The sequence below is a fragment of the Lynx canadensis genome, chromosome C1, assembly GCF_007474595.2.
Source record: "Lynx canadensis isolate LIC74 chromosome C1, mLynCan4.pri.v2, whole genome shotgun sequence".
NCBI classification, from domain to species: domain Eukaryota; kingdom Metazoa; phylum Chordata; class Mammalia; order Carnivora; family Felidae; genus Lynx; species Lynx canadensis.
In genome coordinates this window covers 71,843,176-71,864,334 of record NC_044310.1, presented here as the reverse complement: position 1 = coordinate 71,864,334, position 21,159 = coordinate 71,843,176, and the positions used below count along the sequence as shown (strand labels likewise).

The 21,159-nt window shown below is 36.0% G+C and overlaps 1 protein-coding gene across 3 annotated transcripts in view; it reads left to right on the top strand.

Moving 5' to 3' along the window:
• The window catches only part of ZNHIT6 (zinc finger HIT-type containing 6), a 105,064-nt gene that overhangs the window by 19,442 nt on the left and 64,463 nt on the right, over positions 1–21,159 (top strand). For all 3 annotated transcript variants that reach the window (XM_030326091.2, XM_030326089.2, XM_030326090.2), the window contains exons 6-8: positions 14,333–14,401; positions 15,791–15,871; positions 17,247–17,324. In XM_030326091.2, coding sequence (XP_030181951.1) covers positions 14,333–14,401; positions 15,791–15,871; positions 17,247–17,324 — 228 coding nt within the window. The remainder of the gene's footprint in view (positions 1–14,332; positions 14,402–15,790; positions 15,872–17,246; positions 17,325–21,159) is intronic.

Genomic DNA, 21,159 nt, shown 5'->3' with positions numbered 1-21,159 from the left:
ATAGAAGATAAACCAGCAACATTTCTGTAAGCCAAACCCTAATCCAGAGCAAGGCTCTAAATCTTTTCAATTCTATAAAGGCTGAGAGAGGTGAGGATGCTGCAGAAGAAAATTTTGAAGCTAGCAGAGGTTGGTTTGTGAGATTTAAGGACAGAAGGTTTCCCTGTAACATAGAAGTACAAGGTAAAGTAGCAAGTGCTGTTGTAGAAGCTGTAGTAAGTTATCCAGAAGATCTAGCTAATACAATTTAAAAAGGTGATTACACTAAACAACAGATTTTCAGTGTAGACAAATCAGCATTATATTGGAAGAAAATGCCATCTAGACTTCCATAGCTAGAGAGGAGACCAATGGCTGGCTTCAAAGCTTCAGGGACAGGCTGTCTTATTAGGAACTAATGCAGCTGGAGAGTTTAAGTTGAAGCCAAGGCTTACTTACCATTCCCAAAATCCTAGCATTATGCTAAATCTACTCTGCTTATGCTCTGTAAGTGGAAGAACAAAGCCTGGATAACAGCATATCTGTTTACAATATGGTTTAAGGAGTATTTTAAACCCACTGTTGAGACCTGCTGTTCAGAAAAAAAGATTTTTTTCGAAATATTGCTGCTCATTGACAATGCAGCTGGTCACCCAAGAGCTCTGGTGGAGATGTACAATAAGATGAATGTTGTTTTTAGGCCTGCTAACACAACATCCATTCTGCAGCCCAAGGATCAGAGAGTCATGTCGATTTTCAAGTCTTACTATTTGAGAAATACATTTCATACATCTATAGCTACTGTATATAGTGATTCCTCTGATGGATCTGGACAGAGTTCATTGAAAACCTCTGGAAAGGATTCACCATTCTAGATGCCATTAAAAAACATTTATGATTCATGGGGAAAAGTCCGAATATCAACATTCACAGGAGTTTGGAAGAAATTGATTCCGTCCCTCATGGATGACCTTAAGGGGTTCAGGACTTCAGTGGAGACAGTAACTGCGGATGTAGTAGAAATAGCAAGAGAACTAGAATTAGAAGCGGAGCCTGAAGTGAATTAGAAGTGGGGTGCCTGGGTGGCTTAGTCAGTTAAGCGTCTGACTTCAGCTAAGGTCATGATTTCACAGTTCATGAGTTTGAGCCCCGCGTCAGGCTCTGCGCTGACAGCTCAGAGCCTGGAGCCTGCTTTGGATTCTGTGTCTCCCTCTCTCTCTGCCCCTCCCCTGCTCACGTTCTGTCTCTCAAAAATAAATAAACATTAAAAAAAAAAAGTGGAGCGTGAAAATGCAACTGAACGGCTACAATCTCAATAAAACTGTGGATGAGGAGTTGCTTGTTATGAATGAGGAAAGAAAGTGGTTTCTTAAGCTGGAATCTACTACTGGTATAGATGCTGTGAAGATTGAAATGACAGAGGATTTAGAATGTTATATAAACTTAGTTGATAAAGCAGTAGGGTTTAAGAGGATTGACGTCAGTTTTGAAAGAAGTTCTGTGGGTAAAGTTCTATCAAACAGCATCACGTGCTACAGAGAAATCATTGGTTGTTGTCTTACTTTTTTTTTTAATGTTAATTTTTGAGAGAGAGAGAGTGTGAGTGAGAGGGGCAGAGAGGGAGACATAGAATCGGAAGCAGGCTCCAGGCTCTGAGCTGTCAGCACAGAGCCATATGTGGGGCTCAAACCCACAAGCTGTGAGATCATGATCTGAGCCAAAGTCGGACGCTTAACCACCTGAGCCACCCAGGCACCCCAATTGCTGTCTTATTTTAAAAATTGCCACAGTGACCCCAATCTTCAGCAATTGCCACCCTGATCATTCAGCAGCCATCAATACTGAGGCAAGACCCTCCCCCAGCATAAAGGTTATGACTCACTGAAGGCTCAGATGATGGGCAGCATTTTTTTTTTTTTTAGCAATAAAATAGTTGTAAATTAAGGTATGTACGGGTTTTTTTTTGACATAATGCTATTGCACATTTAATAGACTAACAGATTACCATATAGTGTAAAAATAACTTTTTATGCACTGGGAAACCAAAAAATTCATTTAACTGGCTTTGTTGTAATATTTACTTTTATTATGGTGGTCTTGAACTGAACTCATGATTATTTCTGAGGTATGCCTATATCTGTATAACACGGTTCCTATGGATATGTAGAATATTACCATCACTCCAGCAAGGTCTTCCCTTGTTAGCTCCTCTCCTCTGCATAGACAACCTGTTCTAACTTTTTCCCTTGAAGGTGAATTTTGCCTGATTTAAAATTCCATATATGGAATCCTATAGCTCACCCTCGTAATAGTTTAGCTGAATATGAAATATCTTGACATTTTAGTACTTCCATTCAGTTATTCCACTGTCTTACTTTTTTTTGCCACTGTTGAGAACACTTTTTTATATAGTCTCCTCCCCCCCCCCTTCAGTTGACTTTCAGATCTTCACTTTGGTCTTTGGAGTACTGCAGAATGGGTCTTCATGTGATTTGTTTTTTATTTTTTATATTTTTTTAATGTATATTTGTTTTTTATTTTATTTTGAGAGAGAAATTGCTGGGGACGGGCAGAGAGGGAGAGACAGAATCCCAAGCAGGCTCCACACTGTCAGTGCAGAGCCCAGTGTGGGGTGTGATCCTATGACCCTGGGATCATGACCTGAGCCAAAATCAAGAGTCGGACACTTAACCAACTGAGCCACCCAGGTGCCCCTCATGGCATGTTTTTTAAGTTTATTTATCTTCTTTGAGATTTGTGCTTTCTGAATATGACAGTTCTGGAAATGCTAAGGTATTATTTTAATTTCTTATTTGTCTTCGCTACATTCAGGGTAGTTTATTCAGGTAGTTTATTCCAAGTCCTTCTCAGCAATGTCTAATCTTATTAGCTCATGCATTGAGTGTTTTATTTTTCATTTCTAGAAGTTCTGTTTCTTTTTGCAGTCTGTCTTGTCTTTTAGATAGAACTGTATTCCTTTCTCATGTTTAAGTTCCCCTTTGTTTAATAATTTAGAATATTTATTATCTGTGTAAATAATTCCAGTGTCAGAAGTTCTTGGAAGTCTGTTACTGCTGTCTGCTGTTTCTGCTGACTTTTGATTATGGTGATTGGTTTCCTTGTTGTTTATCTAAAATGTAGCCATGAACTCAAGTCGAGACAGAAGGTGGTATGGGTTTACTTATGCCAAGATACTCCATGGCACCAATTCAGGACCCTCTTTAATTTCTTCATCTTAAGTTTCCCAGACTGTACTAGTAGGGATAATTTGAACCCCAACCAGTTTGAGGAAACAATAGTTTTGCATTTTCAATTGAGATCTTTCTATTCCCTCTGCCTTTCTCCCTGGAGCCCAAACTAAGGTCAATAAGTTTCCTAGTTGTCTTCCTTTGATAGGTATGCAGGATTTTTCTGGTTTACCCTTTCACTGGTTTTATGCTCTGATTCCAGTTTAAGGTCTCTAGCTTATGTGGGCCCAAGATCTTGTCTTCTATCACCCCGTGGCTGTTGACAAACCTGTTACCAGGATTGGCAAAGGCTTTCAAAGCAGATCTAACTTCAGCATTCCACCATAGTCTTTAGTTCCTGCTTCCTTTTGGTTCCTGAAGATATCTCTTTCTTGCTGATGAACTCAGTCTGTGTTTTATTTCTCCGGGATTTGTTAATGTATGCTATTGAGGTTTTCAGATTATCTTTTCTAAAATGTCCTAATGGTTTAAAATAAGCACTGGCCCCAGTACAAAGGTAAGGTCAGTAGTGGAAAAGAGATGGATCAGGAAGACATAGCAATTCTACTTCTAGAAATTTATCTGTTAGATATAATCATAGAAATGGAAAATGAAATACGTACAAGGATATTCAATGCAGTGTTGGTTGTAATAGCAGAAGAGTAGTATGAATCTAAATAATTCATTAGTGGACTATTTACACAAATTATGGTATGTATTTATAATGGAAAAAGAATGAAGCAGGTCTGAATGTACAAATATGGCATGATTGTCAGAAATACAGAGTAATGTTACAAATTGGTAACAGTGGTTATCTTAAGGGAAGGAAATTGGGTAGAAGGGGACAGGGATGGAAATTTGCTGTTTTGTACCTTTTGAATTTTAGACCATTGGCATGAAATGCTTATTTTGAGAATAAATGAATTTTTTTAAATAGTAATTTTAAAAGGCATTGATAGATGTGGGCAGGACCATTATACATTTTGAGTTGTAAATAGTATCTCTGAAAAGTATTCTGGTACTATCATATAAAAAATACACATTTTTATCCACAGTTGCCACTCTTTTTCAGTAGCGTTTTAGTGTTTTGCTACAGGAAGCCCTGGATATCAAACCTAGAGATGTATTGGTTGTACCTGGATTAAGTAGCATGTCTCATTTGGTCACATGAGTCCATCATTGAAGTTTTATTTTATTTCTACTTGGGTCTGTGGATTCAGCAGTGAGGTCACGAATGCATTTTGACTTACCAACTGGAAAAAAGAATTGGACTGAGAAGCCCCTTCCCCAAGAGCATTTTTAGGTAAATTCCAGGCTTGGGCTCTTTTGTGTGGACTAACCACCCATTTCCCAGAAAGGGACCCAACTTTTGACCTTCCTTTCTCCCTCAGTTTGTCTACACATTGCCTCTAAGCAACTCAGTCCTACTTACCATTCCTTTACAACTGTCAGTTTACAACTGAATTTTTAAGTCCCTTTTGCCTCAGGGTTCTTTAGTTGTCTATCTGTGGGTATCTCTTGGACTTACAGTATGAAGACAGAATTGTGCCCATTATTTAACAACAGTGTGAATTGATAATTGAGCTCCAATCCTGTTTTAGAAGTCAGCCACTAGATGTCTCTCTTGTAAAGAAATAATCATGTACAGCTGACAAAACTTTTTTTCTTTGGATAACATTACAGCATTCTAATTATATTGCAGTAATATACCCATCTACCTCTGTATTAATGTCAGTAGCACTTTTTTCCCTTAAGCAATTATGTGCTGATCCACTTCATAAAGCACAGTATTTTGTTTGCATGATAACCTGTAAGTAGTATATGATTATACTTTACTGCAAACTGACTTTAGAAAAGAGCAAAGGAAAATGAAGTGATGGGTTTAGCAGTTGTGGTCATGGGGGGACAAGTGGATTTTGCAGTGATCTTTGAGGGATTACATAATAGGGACTCAGTACAAACTTATTCATTAATTGAAAATGTTTAGCTCTGTGGTTTCTCTGCCATAGCAGCTTTGGATATAGTTTGGTTGGAAGAGTTTCAGAGCAACAGCAGGGACTTAGGAAACAACAGTGTGAAAGACTAGAAACTTAATGGTTCCCCAAACAGGGATATACTTACTGGGGCCATGTAGACAGTGGTAAGGAAGTTTCTGTGACATAGCATCACAGAAGTTGTACTTTTCCATGACAGCAGTTAGGCAGCATTCATGGAAATAGAAAACAGTCTTGATCACCTTGGGGTCCCTAGACTGGTTCAGTTAGGGAAGTCCTTCCCTAGTCACCAGGTCTGCTTCTTCATGATGTGCTTCTAACATGTATCCCTTTCTACTTCCTTCAGTACAGTATTTATCAACTATTCTCCCATGCAGGCCCACTTTGTCTCACCCTGGACTATTGGGGAACTTTCCCCACCTCAGTGTCTCCTTACCTCAGTCATTTGATGCACTGATGCCTGATACATCTTTATAAAATGTGTTTTTACTGTGATAGTCACTTGCTCAAAATCAAGGAGGAGTTAAGGATGTCTTGAGGTGAGAATATCAGATGCAAAAGGATGAAGTAGTAAATTTAAGACAGTGTATGTAGACACTAGGGTGATGTATGTCTAGAAACTAGGGTGAGAGGAGAGTTGGTAAGTGATAGGGGATGGACTGGAGAGAGCCCCACTGGGACTGAGCTTTGCAAGACTTTATATGCCAGGTTGGGGAGTTCAGACAGAGTCAAACTTTGAGCAGAACATTTTCCTGTTCATATGAGGGATCCATACTAAATATGGATCAGCCTACCCTGTCCCCACCCTGATTTCCTAATGTATTCAATGGAGTGTACCCAGGCTGGTTACCATGCCTAATCCTAGAATGTTTTCCTCATCCATTATTTTCTAGCCATCTGTGAAAATACACGATAGCTCATCTTCTCCATAATTTCTTTTTTGCCGCAGTTCCTATAGTACATATTCCCTTCACAGCTAATACAAAACACATGCCACATTTAGTGCTAGCGTTCGATTTTTAGTATGCATATATATCTACTCTCCTTTCTGCATTCTAGTGTTTCTTAGTAGGGGCTCTATTGGCATTTTGAACAGGACAGTTTTTTTGTTGTGTGGGACTTTCCTATGCATTACAGGAAGGCTAGCATTTCTGTTCTCTGCCCACCTAAATGCCTAAAGTGCTTCCCAGTCTTGGAACAGTCAGAACTGCCCAGCCATTTTCAAATGTCCCCACCGCCCAGGTTGGTACCACTCCCAGTTGAGAACTGCTTTATTAAGTACTCAAATATTTATCAGTTATTTGAAGCAAAATGTGCTTTTTTATTTCACCTGCTATATCCATTTTCTTAATATACTGTCTTCTAAAGCCAGTACCACATACTTAACCTGTTTCCTATTATTATTGTGTAGTGGTGAAACTAATTTTTAAAAGAGCAAAGTGTAATATATAACTGGAACTTTTCAAAGTATTTTCATAATGATGTGAGACATATAAAATTATGGTTTTCATTCTCCCCAATTCCAGTAATTTTAATCCATGCTAAGTAACTACACAGATCCTTTGTATTCAGTCTTCCAAAAACACTTATTATGGTACCAATCCTAATAAAATAGATGGATTATTTTTATGAGCAATAGTTATATTTATTCTTGAGACTTTAAAATTGTTCTTGAAATATATTTTAAAAGATTAAATGGCTGTGAGTGAAGGATTATGTAGATATTTTATACATTTGTTTTTTCCTTGAAGAGTTTCAAAATTTGGTAGATTTTCTTCCTGCTTTAAATTAAAATAAGGTTTTATAACTGACAGTGGAACAAAATGTTTTTTTCCTGAAATTCCTTTAGGTACTATATGCTGCTTCCGAATTTCGTAACAGTTGACAGTTTACAGATTAGTCTGTCTCCCTTTTCTACTGCTCAGAAATGAAAGATGAAACCTAGAAAGAAGAAGACTTTAATTATTTGTGTCATTTAGGATGCTTTATGTTGCTTGAAATAAAATACCCACTTCAAACTGTTTGAGCTATAAAAAGGTAAATTATTGGCTGTCATAACTCAATATCCATCCAGAGATAGGATGGATTTCAGAGTTCATAGATAAAATGACTCAATTACATCATTAACGGCCCATTTTTTTTGCTGATTTTCCATTGTATCTTCAGTGGTGTCAGCTGAATCCTCATGGTCATAGAATGCTCCTGGTAACAGTTTGAGTTGCAGTAAATATCCAGGAGTGCTTCTCTCCCAGCATTACTGAACAGGAAACCTGAAATTCACCACAATTGGGCCACCTAGGTCATCGGCCCAATCCTGAGTCACTGTGTCAAGGAAGATATAAGATAGTGGTTTTCTTAAGCTGACTAGTAAGTGCATGCCTCTAGAGGTAAGGAATGGATTCTATTCGTCAAAGTATGGTTATGGATTAGGAAGGAGGAGGATGATAAGAGATTGCCAAGGAGGCAATTAAAATGTTCACTATAACTCCTAAAAATTATTTCAAAATATGAAGGCAAATATTTAAAATAAAACATAACATATATTTGAATTGATGTTACATAAAAATACATAGTTTGTTGTTGAACTTTCATTTCTGGTAAGATCATAAAAGAATAGTCGATTAGAGCATAGACTATGTAGGTATTGTACTGTCTGCGTTCAAATCCCAGCTCTGCCATTTCCCAGCTGAATAATGATCTTGGAGGAGGGACTTTTCTTTTTTCTACCTTAGAGTTCTCATGAAATAATGGTGTTCATTCAGAATTACAAGAATTAAATGAGTTAATACATGTAAAACATCTAGAACAATGTCTGACATATTGAAAGCACTTAATAAAGCGTTACTGAAAGCATTACTGTTATTACTATTACTACTTGGCTAGTGCTATCTGGTAAAAGGATCTACTGATAGATTTCATAACCTGTGGACTTTACTAATTAGTGGTGTAGCATTCTGAAGATTAGACATGTGGAAATTCTAGCTGTCCTTACTCCCATGGAGGGACTTGTATTTAAAAATCAGAAGTAAAGGGGTGCCTTGAATAGGATTCAAGCACGGAGTCCACTTATCCTTTCCCCGTCCCACCTCTCATTCTTACAGTATATTGAGTATTCTCCTTCTGTATAGTATACATGAAGAACAAGGTGTTTTCATGTGAAAACTGTATTCTTCTCACAGTGATATGGAAGGAAAACACAGTGCCCAGGATTGGTGGTTGACCTACTGCCCTAAACAGAAGCCTGCCTTGGACTCATCCCAAATGCCTAGTGAGCCCTTAGGAGTGCTCTTCGAATAAATATTGGTTAGCCAGTAAGAGAGGGGGATGAAAATTGGTGACTTTTTTCAAGAACAAAAATAATCAAGCTCATTTAATTTCATATTAGAAATCTTAGTTCTTAGAATTCAGCCTTCTTATGTAACTCTTAGCTATAGCATATTTCTTGAGGAGGCTAGGTTTGAAGCTGTCAAAATGATTAGATAAGTAACCCTAGTTCTGGTTGGGTAATAATTTCTGAGATAAAAAAGAAACCTCTTAAAAGAACACTTCCAATAATGAAGATTTTTAGTTTTAAAAAGAATGTTAAAATTAGTCCTTTCTATGATTATTACCATCCTGCACTTTCCAGTGAAAACATTTTTGACTTTGCTGATTGTAAAAAATAGCAAATCATTATGTCAAAGATTTGTTTAATACAGACATATAAAGTAAGAATTAAGTCCTTTCATAATGGCAAGAAATAACTAACCATAGTTAAAAGTTTGGGGCATGTCCTTCATACTTGTAAATACATGTATGAATATATATTTTAAACATAAATGCCATCATTCAATACGTACATATTTCTACTTCAATGCATAGAGTTCTGCCTCATTTTTTCATTCATTATGTAGATTTAGTATAGTTTAATCAGTTTTTGATGATACCCATTTAGATTTTTTTCTTTCTATTATAAAGAGTGGCACAGAGGACATGAACATATGTCATTACCCATCCAGTTATTTCCTTGGACTAAATTCCTGGAAATAAAACTGTTGAGGCAAAAATATGTGTATTTTTTTCATTAAGAATATTTATTTTTTGTCTTTATGAACTTGAATTGCCAGAAGCTCACACCAGTTTATATTCCTATCACCAATGGAAAGTCTCCATTTCACCATGCTTCCCTAGTATTTCCCCAGTATTTCTGATTTTAACAATGTCTTTGTAAATCTGATAAGTGAAAATATTTCACTTCTATTTGCACTTCTTTGGTTATAAATGATCTTGAAAATCTTGTTTCAAGAGATCAGTGCCATTTAAAAGGATCGGATATCTGTGTTTGTTTTCTACTCTTCTTCCTTGGAATTATGGTAGCACTCCAAGATGAAAATTAACCATTTTAAGTCATGGAGTTAGAAGAATATGGGTATAGAACTTCCCTCCCCCTGTAAGTTTGTGTTATCATACACATATTACTTTCTTGAAATGGTGGGAGAGAATGATCCTTAATTTTATTTTTTTTATTTTTTTATTTTTAAAAAAATTTTTTTTTTCAACGTTTATTTATTTTTGGGACAGAGAGAGACAGAGCATGAACGGGGGAGGGGCAGAGAGAGAGGGAGACACAGAATCGGAAACAAGCTCCAGGCTCTGAGCCATCAGCCCAGAGCCCGACGCGGGGCTCGAACTCCCGGACCGCGAGATCGTGACCTGGCTGAAGTCGGACGCTTAACCGACTGCGCCACCCAGGCGCCCCGATCCTTAATTTTAATAAGCATTAGCTGTTAAGTGCCCTGTATTAACTTGTTAAAACCGAGTATAAAATAACATTTATTCTCCTCTTTTAATACATGTGTTTCTCAACTTTTTTTTTTTTTTTATTGCCTTCCAAGGAGCCCTTTTAGACATTTTCCTTCTATTTGCTCCCCCATGATATTTTGATACCACAGATATACTGTGTATATGTTTATGTGTAGTGGCCCTTTGGAGGGCCACAAACCATTGTAATATTTAAGATTATTTTTAACCCTCCCCAAAACAAATTTTTATCCCTTTTGGGGTGATGCTGCTCCTATTAAGAATGCATGATTGAGGGGGTAGGAGAAAAAGCTTTGCTATGCATGAGTAGTTGCTTTTGTTTCATGGGACTCAGATCACTGTTATCTTACTTTGTCAGGTGGACTATAGGGGAACATTAGGTTTAATAATTGCCATCATTACTTCACCAGTCTGTCATCAAACTCTAAACGTGTGCCATGAGGTGCTGAAGTTCCCTAGAATATTCAGGTACAGTATTTCCATTCTTGAGAACATTGATAATTTTGGCAAGGACACAGTGACATAATTGAAAGCATTTTGTTTAATTTAGGGAACAGTAGTCTTGATATAGTAAGAATAATAGTGTTTATTTTTTTTAATTTTTTTTAACGTTTCTTTATTTTTGAGACAGAGAGAGACAGAGCATGAACGGGGGAGGGGCAGAGAGAGAGGCAGACACAGAACTGGATGCAGGCTCCAGGCTCTGAGCCATCAGCCCAGAGACCGACGCGGGGCTCAAACTCACGGACCGCAAGATCGTGACCTGAGCTGAAGTCGGACGCTCAACCGACTGAGCCACCCAGGCGCCCAATATAATAGTCAGTGTTTAAACCTCTATCCCAGTGGTTCTCGTTCAGTGGTGATTTTTGCCTCCCAGAGGACATTTGCAATAATTGAAAACATCTTTGGATGTCACAACTGGAGGAGTGGGTGTTGCTGGGGTGGCATCTCCTTAGTCAAGGCCTAGAATGCTGTTAAACATCCTGCACAGGAAAGTGCCTCCTCTGCCCCCTCTTTACCCTACCCACCATAACAAAGAATTATCTGGTCCAAAATGTCAGTACTGCCTAGGTTAAGAAACACTGTTTTATCCCATGATTCTACTCCTTATGCTGTGTTTTCATAAAATAGTCCAAAATATAAAAACAATTATGGTGGAGGGTGGGGGTATGCATACATAAAGATACTCACTAAAGCATTACTTTTTCCCTTTATAAAATGTGTTCTCTTAGAAAACTTACATAATACAAAAAAACATATAAAATTATCCACAATCCCCCTCAAAAATAATGTTGAGATTTTGATGTATGTGTATTTTTATAAGTGGGACATGTATCACTGTGTAATTACGAAAAGTGGGAAGCAGACTTAATCCTTTGAAGAATTTTGATGGTTACCAGAGGGGAGGTGGTTGGGGGGGAATTGAAATCGATGATAGCACTTACTATGATGAGCACTGAGTCATGAATAGATTTAGTGAATCACTAAAATTGTACACCTGAAATTAATAGAATATGTTAACTATACTGGAATTAAAATTAAAAACTTAATTAAAAAACTTAATTCTTTGAGACTTAGGAAGTGATTTGATTGCCCAGTCAGGACTACATCAGTTTCAAGAACACTGAAGAATTGGCAACTACGTTAGAGATTAATTAACTCAACCCATTTCAGGAATTCTTATACAATACCCTTCAACCTCTCTTTGTCCATTTGTTCACTTAAATCTTCTATTCTGAATTACAGTTTGCAAATGCCTTTTAACCCTAGAGTTAAAAAGTACAGTTATCCAATGAAGCTAACTTAATCCTTTGTACTAGTAGAGGTAAATGATAGACCCATCCTTAGGGATAGTCTTTTATTATTATTTTTTTTTACCATAATTTAATATGGAAGAACAAATGGTAAAAAATTGGAAGCAGTCATAATGTCTATCAGTAGAGAATGAATAGATTTTGGCATTTTTCATAAAACGAACTAATCTGCATATATTATAAATAAACCTAAAGCATAATGTAAATGAAAAGCAAGGCATAGGATATTTAGAGTATGGTAAGTTTGAAGTAAATGTTAATATTACACAAAATACTATATTGTTTATAGGTATAATATGTATGTGTGTGTGTATGTGTGTGTGTGTGTGTGTATAGAATATAAAACCATGGAAGGTAAGAATACACACCCAAACTCAGAATAGTACTTACCTCTGATAATGGGAAGGGAAGGAGATCAAGAAACAGTAGCAAGTTGGATCATCAGCTATATCAATAACCTTTTATTTCTTAAAAGAAAAAAGTATTTTGAATAAATATGGCAGTTTGCAAGTTGGTTAAATCTTGAGTATGGGTACATTGTTCTTTATACTCTCTTTTTCTTTGTTTTTGAAATATTTCAAGATCACATTTTTTAAAAGTAAATGTACTTTTCAAATTTGTTCACGTTTGAACTGAGGGCAAATATAGAAAGATTTTTATAGTAATTTAGCAATGTGTATGTAATAAAATAGTAGTGAATGACTTCCTTACAATCAAAACTAGTTAACTATAGCAAAATAATTTCCAAGGGCTTTTCTCCCTTTGTTTTTGGAATGTTAAGTACTTTCTGATGGTATTTAGGGTCTACTGAGTGTTAAGAAAGATAAATGGTTCTTGAAATTACTCAAGCAATGATTGGGGTAACTTAATATGATTTAGAATTCTGCAAGATGACAAGTTCATAATCTTTTTTTCTCCTATAACTTAACATGGAAAAAACAAATATATTTAGAAAGAAACCATATTATACATCAGGATTAAAAAATCAATTTCCTTCTTACAAGGAAATGTGGAATCTCTGAGTCTCCCTTTTTTTTTTAATGTTTATTTTGAAAGAGAGCGCACACAAGCAGGAGAGGGGCAGAGAGAGAGAGAGAGAGGGAGAGAGAATTCCAAGTAGGCTTTGCACTGTCAATGCAGAGCCCAGTGCAGGGGCTCAGTCTTACAAACAGTGAGATCCTGACCTGAGCTGAAATTAAGAGTCACTTGCTCATCTGACTGAGCCACCCAGGTATCGCCTCTGAGTTTCTTGATGGTGATATGATGCTCTGCCTCTTTCATAGATAACGAACGTTGCAGGGGTGTTTTCTTTTAGAAGAATTGTTTATTTAAAAAAGTTAATGAACTTACATTTGCATTGAGATTTTTTTAAGGTTTCTTCCTCTGAGATTTTAGATATCTGGTCTTTAAATTAGTGAAGGGTGTTTATGCCTTTGTTCAATCAAAAAAACACATATTAACATGACTTTCTTACATGGTAAATGGCACTCTCAATGTAAGCATAAGCAAGCATATTTTTTCTAGCTAATGCCAAAAACTGTCTTATTACTAAAGAAAACTTCCATAAGCAGATCTGTGATAACTTACCCTAATAGAAGGATTTTTACTTGATTTTATGGTTATTGTCTTCTGACAGAAATTTGACTAAATCATATGAATGTTTGGTGGGAGATATTTTACTAGACTGTATTAAAATAAAACTATTTGAGATTTTGGAGCCAGGCTGCTAAAGGATAGATTTATAAGTGAAGCTGGCCATTTTGCTTGACAGTGGGTTGTTAGAAATTTCTCCTAAATAATGAAAACATGTAAAAGCCATCATACAGTGAAAACATTTAAATTTCTGTATTGGATTCAGTATTTCTAACATTAACTTTTTTTAAAGAAGGAATGGTATATAGTGTCACCAAACTTAGATATGTTAAATAGAACATGGTCATTCCAAAATGAGACATTTAGTGAATTATTACTGTTGATCATGTATAAAACCAAAGTTTCGACCTGGAAGCAAAGGGACTCTAGCTCAGAGTGCATTCTGCTTAGCAACCAACTTGTCTACTGTTTTGCTACTGAATGCACGTACTCATGGCTAAGAAGTATCTGCAGCCAGCTGGTCGCAACTGGACAACACTTCATTCACCTAATTTCCAGACTAGTCAGGCAAAGACATCAGCTCATTATTTTTGGTCATGAGCAAATTTATTTGTAAACTTCAAGTAGTAGCACACTGATCTCAAAAGCCCCTGAACTGTGACAAATTGCCTTCTAATTCAGGAATATAAAGTCCTTGTAATTCAGAACTGCTGCACTTAATTTTGCTTTCCTTTTAAAAATCCTTGCAAGTATATTGTTTAAAAAACATAGTCTCTGAAATCCTAGAAAAAATAGTAGAAAAGATACGTTAAATTCTAGGAATACTTTTCAAATTATTATCTGAAAATGAAAGTTCAGGAGGTTTGATTTGTGCGCACACTTTTATTATCTACCTTGATCCTCATATGATTCTTTTTTCATTTAGAAAACAGCAGTTTTGTTGGCATGTGAAGCTCCAGTTTCCTCAGAGTCAAGCTGTGTACATAGAAAAAAGGTACAGAACTACCAATGTTTATTAAGAACTCCTTTGTTTTTATTGTGTTTTTGTATTTAAAATAAACTGTTAACTTAAATGTGCTATCAGTAAATGTATGTCAGTAGTAGAATGGATAACTCAGTTGTTGGTATCTTGATTCAGTGAAATGCTCAATACTATTGAAAAATGAATCAACTACAGCTACATCAACATGGTTGAATCTTAGAAATAATGTTGAATGAGAAGAACAAATGAAGGAAGAATGCATAGAGTGTGATTCTACGTCTAAATATAAAACAGTGTAGTCTTTAGAACTACCTGCAGAGCTGGTAAAACTCTAAGGGAAATCATGATGGTGTTTCCTTCAGCAGGGGGAGCAGACATTAGGAGAAAACTGCAAGGAGACACAAGAGGGCTAAAAACTTTCAATTTCTTAAGTTGAGTGGTTGTAGAACAAATGAAAAATGACCCAGAATTCTACTATGCAAAGATTACTGCTATTAACATTGTGGTATAGCCCTCAAAATATGTATACTCAAAATTGGGATTAATTTGCATAAACAACTTTTTATCCTACTTTTTTCATATTTGCATATTTTTAAGTGTCATTTAAAAACTTTAATGACTGTGTACTATTTGGTTCCTTTGGAAAATTTTCCAGTTGCTTTTTAAGTAATATACTGAGCATATATCCACATTTTGCATTAAGTGTCCTCTCTTTGCAACTGTGCTATGAATTTTAGTGAGGAACTTCCTTATTTGAAGTTGTATGCCAGACTAAAGTCAGGGAAAGGACTTCAATTTTTTAGATAGGGGTATGTAGCACATTGGTATATATGAAAATGTATAAATGAGGAAAGCTACACATTCAGTGTCTTAATTTTGTTTCTGTAGCTTTATAGTTCAAAACAGTGTGCATACTTACAGGAAAGTTGAAAAACTTGAAATATGTTATTTCCAGGGAGAGTAGTATCAATTTTTACCCTGGTCTTATGATTTAGAATGAATAAATTTGAACATGCACTGAAATTAGCATCATCTGAAACCTTTTTTCAGATTTTTAATTTCTGTAGCTTTCAAATATATTTCATCCTGAATTCATTCTTCCCATCTTTGAGCACAGGTGTGTGTTAAAAGAGGCTTCATGTTTTTATAATTGATTTATAGGGAGCTTCTCAAAATATTGCTTTTTAGGACTTTGTTAAGTGTGTCCAAGAAGCCTTTTTGAGCTTTTTTTCTAAGTAATTTTTGCTTAAAAGGATGTTATATTTTGCCAAGAGTAAAATAAAAGGTCTGTGTTCAGTTATTTAAACAAAAAAGCCACAAGATTTAGTAATTCTAAGTTAACACCTTTAGTAGAAACTTATAAGTAATAAGTTTTGTTTTTGTTTTTTTGTTGTTGGGAAGAGTACCAGATGATAAAACTATTAATGAAATCCTAAAACCTTACATTGATCCTGAAAAGGCTGATCCTGTAATTCGTCAAAGGTATGTTTCAAAACTCTTGTAATTTTCTGAAATTACTAAAAATATTGAGGTATTGGTTATGTGAATATTATGTAAAGCCATGACACTATTAGACTGTGATATACCAGTGCAGTTTACTTTCTGTGTCATTTCCTTGGTATTTATTCAAGGCTTTTTCAGTCACAGATGATGCTTTTGGATAGTAACAAAAACAGTTCTCAACACTTAGTATTCACTGTTTTCTAGATACTTGTTGAAGCAGATAATAAAAAATGTATGAATTAATTTAATCCTCACAATAACCCTTGAAGGTAGATTACTGCTAATATGTCCATTTTACAGATGGGGAACCTTAAAGTGCTTAAGTGACTTCATACTGCAAATAAGCAGGGAAGCTGGGATTTAAACCCAGCCAGTGTGGAATCAGAGTCTGCACTCTTAACCCTTAAATCAAACTTCTTTAAAATTGAGTCAAAAACTCTGAAATTAAGAGTTTCCAAGTAACCCTTATAAAAGACAGGAAAATTCTGTTTCAGCCAGGTCTTCATAAAACTAATTAAGATACACTCTGCCTCATCTCCAGAAGTGTAGCATGGACACAAATGGGCTAGAATAGCTAGGTCTGTCCCTTTTCAGCTGTGTGATCAGGAATAAGTTACCTAAGTTCCAGACCTTAATTTTCTCTACTAGATAAGGTTATTTGAAGCTTAAAAAAAAAAAAAAAAATGCATATGTATATAGTTACTATACAGGGTCTAACACACAGTAGGCAGCACTCAAAATAGGAAACTCTTACTAGAATGTGGATTAGTTTTCCTGAGCAGGAACCCAGTTGACTTTCTTTTCTCTGGATGATACCTGCTTGTTTTGGTTCCAGAGTAACCTAGTGTTTAAATTTTAAACTGAGTGGATTCTAAAATGTCTGACCCAATTCTAATTAAATCTCATGTTCTAGTGCCAATGAAAGGTTGTACCCAGACTGAACCAGAATCATGTCCCATATCAAGCAGTGTCTTTGGAATATGTATAATAGTTGTATTTCTTTCCTTCTTATTATTGGTAATCCAGTTGTCATCATTGGTCATACGTTTGGCAGTAAGACAAAGTACCTGTCACTAAATTGGGTACATTTTTAAAAAAATAAATAAAATAGCAAGATTAACTTAATTTACTGAAATAGATTTTTTTTTTTAATTAACATATTGTACAGAGAGAAGAAAGGTAATATTTTAAAATTCAGATCCTTGGCTAGAAAATATCTTTAACCCCTTTTCTGTGCTTGGCTAGTTGAATTTTAAGTATTGTTAGCTACTCATAAATGTTTAATCTGTAGATACTGTCTTGAAACAGATTAAAAATCAGTTTTGCTTCCTTCAATATGACATTTTTATTTCAGGTTGAAAGCCTACATTCGCTCTCAGACTGGGGTCCAAATTTTAATGAAGGTTGAATATATGCAGCAAAATTTAGTAAGGTAAAATTATTTCCCTCCCCATTTCTTTAAATATTTTCAAATTCTAAAATGTAATTAAGTAGCTTGATTAGCTCAAGTAGCTAGTTATTATACCAGTATGACTTTCAAATTAAAATTTAAAAATAATCAGACTTATAGGATAAATTCAATTGAAAATTACTTTGGTTAGGGGTGCCTGGGTGACTCATTCAGTTAAGCGTCCACCTTTGGCTCAGGTCATGATCTCATGGTTCATGGGTTCGAGCCCTGTGTTGAACTCTGTCCTGACAGCTCAGAGCGTGGAGCCTATTTTGGATTTTGTGTCTCCCTCTCTCCCTGCCCCTCCCCGACTCAGGCCCTCTCTCTCTCTTTCTCCCTCAAAAATAAACATTAAAAACAATTATTTTGGTTAAAATATTTTAAAATAGCATTATGTACAATTAAGAGATTCTTAAATCCCATTTTAACTTATTTCAAGAAGTATTCTCTACAACAGTTCTAGTGTTCAAGTTTTTGCCTTTGGGAATACAAACATTTATGTGATCAACTGAGCATTGCATATATTGCAATGGAAAAAACACTGCAAAGAAATGTAAGGAGAGCTGGGTTCTAACAAACTGTATTATTTGAGGAAGTTTTTTTTGTTTTTGTTTTTTGGGTTTTTTGTTTTTTGGTTTTTGTTTTATTTTGGGGGTTTTTTTTAGAGTTTATTTTGAGAGGAAAAAAAAGAGAATGAGAGCAAACAGGGGAGGGGCAGAGAGAAAATCCCAAGCGGTCTCCACGCCATCAGCATAGAGTCGTACATGGAGCTGGATCTCATGAAACTGAGATCATGACCTGAGCCAAGAGTCGGTCAGCTGCTTAACGGACTGAGCTACCCAGGTGCCTCTTCCCTAGACTTGTTCATTTAGTATATTTACATGCAGTTCACGTTTTACTCCCTTCCTTCCCCCAAAAGATTTAAGGTCTCAGATGAGAGAAGGATGGAAAGTTTTGTGGGTTTTGCAGAGATAGCTATCTAGAGTTACAACATCCATGTTAACCAAAATCAGTATTTTTGAAATTGGTAATCAAACGCTTATGTAATTAGTGAGAAATACTGATGTAAAAGGTGCGTTCTTTCAGTTTTGCTTAGTAAAGTTTTAAAGTCAGTTTCATACAAATTCATGTTTAAACAAAACCATTTGCATTGTTCCCTTGGAATTTACCTCCAGTCAATCATTAAATATTTTTTCCTTCTTTTATTGTCTCTTACCTCATTCAGATTCAGTTCCTTTCTTAACATTTACCATATTTTACTTACTTAATTCATGTAAATGTTACTCCTATTTCATACCTTGGTGCATTCTTATTGAGTATACTATGGCTTCAGTCTCATAAGCGTGTTAAGAAAACACCTCTGAGGGCTTTTATGAAAAATGAAATCACTTTTTGGATAGTTGTCTCATCTCATCTTCTCTAGGCTGTGGAACTAATATATACTCTCCCAACTCTCCTGACAACCTGGTGACGTGTCCAACATTCTAACACTTCTGCAGCACTCTGAGCATTTGCCACCTCCTTGTCATAGATTGCCAGTGTGGGGATAACATGTAGATGGCTCCAGAAGGATTGTAGAAGGGAGACAGTAGTAGTGCTATCCATCAAAATGATTGCCTCATCATTTTTTTAGTTGTACTTATCTGACCTTGAATAATTATAAATAGTGGCCATTGGATACTATTTTAATGGCTACATGAATGGAATTGTTTGTTTTCTTAGTTAATAAGCATGCATCAACTTGACCATGGTCACCTTATTTACCTAATCTGTTAGGCAAATAATTAAATTTCTTTACCAAAGCTAAGGAAAACAACCCAAATCATTTTGGTACAACTGCTAAGAACAAAAGGTTTGGGGTTCTCTTTTTCTTTTGTTTTAGTTTATTAATGGTTTTTGTTCTGTTTCTTTGTTGTTTTCCTCCATTACCTGAAAGAGAAGGTTTGCTATATTTCCTTTTAAGTCAAGGCAAACTGGGGAGTGGCCAGTGAAGAAATGTGCCAGCTCACTAAGCCAGTCAAACTTGACTCTTGGGCATAGTATCTTCTTCCTCCAAAATTCAAGGAAGCCAAGATTGTATGTGTTAAAAGGTAGAATACTGAGCATTTTAAAGTTTATAATACAGGGCAGACTGCTTGGGCCTAGATAGCATTCATTTTTAACTTGAAAATGTGTAACTCTAAGTGCTTGAAGAGGCAAGGAGGATGGAGATCTCCAGATGGAGATCTCAGCATATCCTAGTAGACCAGGGTCTTCCAGGAGAGTGGCAGAAATGCCTATAGCATGACATGATCCAGAGGGAAGCAGTTGGGGAAACCATTACATGCAGTTGTATTAGAAAGAAATCAAGATGCACAAGAGAACCAGAGCACGGGGAAATGCCAGTCAGATTGCTAAGGTTCATTTTAACAAAGAGGGTAAACCTGAACCCAAAAAAACATCAAAGAAGTACACTGAATTGAAGGTCAGATGACCTAATTCTAGACACTCAATTTCTTTGTACTTCATTTTCAAGGTCCTTTATTTTCTCTTATTTTATACCTTCTTTAGGAACCCAAGGAGGACCAAAGTTGGGCCTTGGGTTAACCTTAGTCCCCAAAGGGACTATCATTCCTTTGATAGCTTAATAAAGTAAAAGTTGAGTGTTAACTTCAAGGAATACCTAGAATTAGCTATTTTGATATTAAACTTGAGCTTATCTGAATAACATGATAAGTATTTTTACTTTATCTTATCTATATAGAAAACTTACCATTCAGATTTCCCCATTTGAGTTGTTTATTTGAACTCAGTGATCTATAAAAGCATCAAAGGATGGGAAGGTTATGGATTTAAAAATTGCCACTTTAGGGGTGCCTAGGTGGCTCAGTTGGTTAGGCGTCCGACTTCAGCTGTGGTCATGATCTCACAGTTTGTGAGTTCAAGCCCCACATCAGGCTCTGTGCTGACAGCCTGGAGCCTGCTTTGGATTCTGTGTCTCCCTTTCTCTCTGCCCCTCCCCCACTCATGCTCTTTCTGTCTCAAAAATAAACATTTTTTAAAAATTTATAAAAAATAAAATAAAAATTGCTACTTTATTTAACTTTGAAAAGTGATGGCATTATTTTATGGCAATCATAATCTCAAACTCCAGTGAAGGAGTTTTTATCCTAAATTGGGATAAGGTACACCATATATTTCTGATTAAGTGAGCTTCATGATATAGTTATCCTAATTTCTATAAAACTTCCCAGTTTTCAAGTATTTTCTAATCATGAGTAATGAAATTAGATGCTATGAGGATACATTTAGAAATAGATTTTCATTTGATTTTTTAAAAATTTACTTATTTATTTTGAGAGGGACAGAGACAGTGCAAGTGAGGGAGGGGCAGAGAGAGAGAGGGAGAGAGAATCCAAAGCAGGCTCCACACTGAATGCAAAGCCTGACATGGGGCTCGAACTCACAAAACTGAGATCATGACCTGAGCTAAAACCAAGACTTGGATGCTTAACCAACTGAGCCACCCAGGCACCCCTCATTTGATTTTTTTTTATATTAAATATAATGTATTGTCAAATTGGTTTCCATACAACACCCAGTGTTCATCCCAACAGGCGCCCTCCTCAGTGCCCATCACCCACTTTCCCCTCTCCCCCACTCCCCGTCAACCCTCAGTTTGTCTCAGTATTTAAGAGTCTCTTATGGTTTGCCTCCCTCCCTCTCTGTAACTTTTTTTTTCCCTTCCCCTCCCCCATGATCTGTCAGTTTCTCAGGATCCATCTATGAGTGAAAATATATGGTTTCTGTCTTTCTCTGCCTGACTTATTTCACTTAG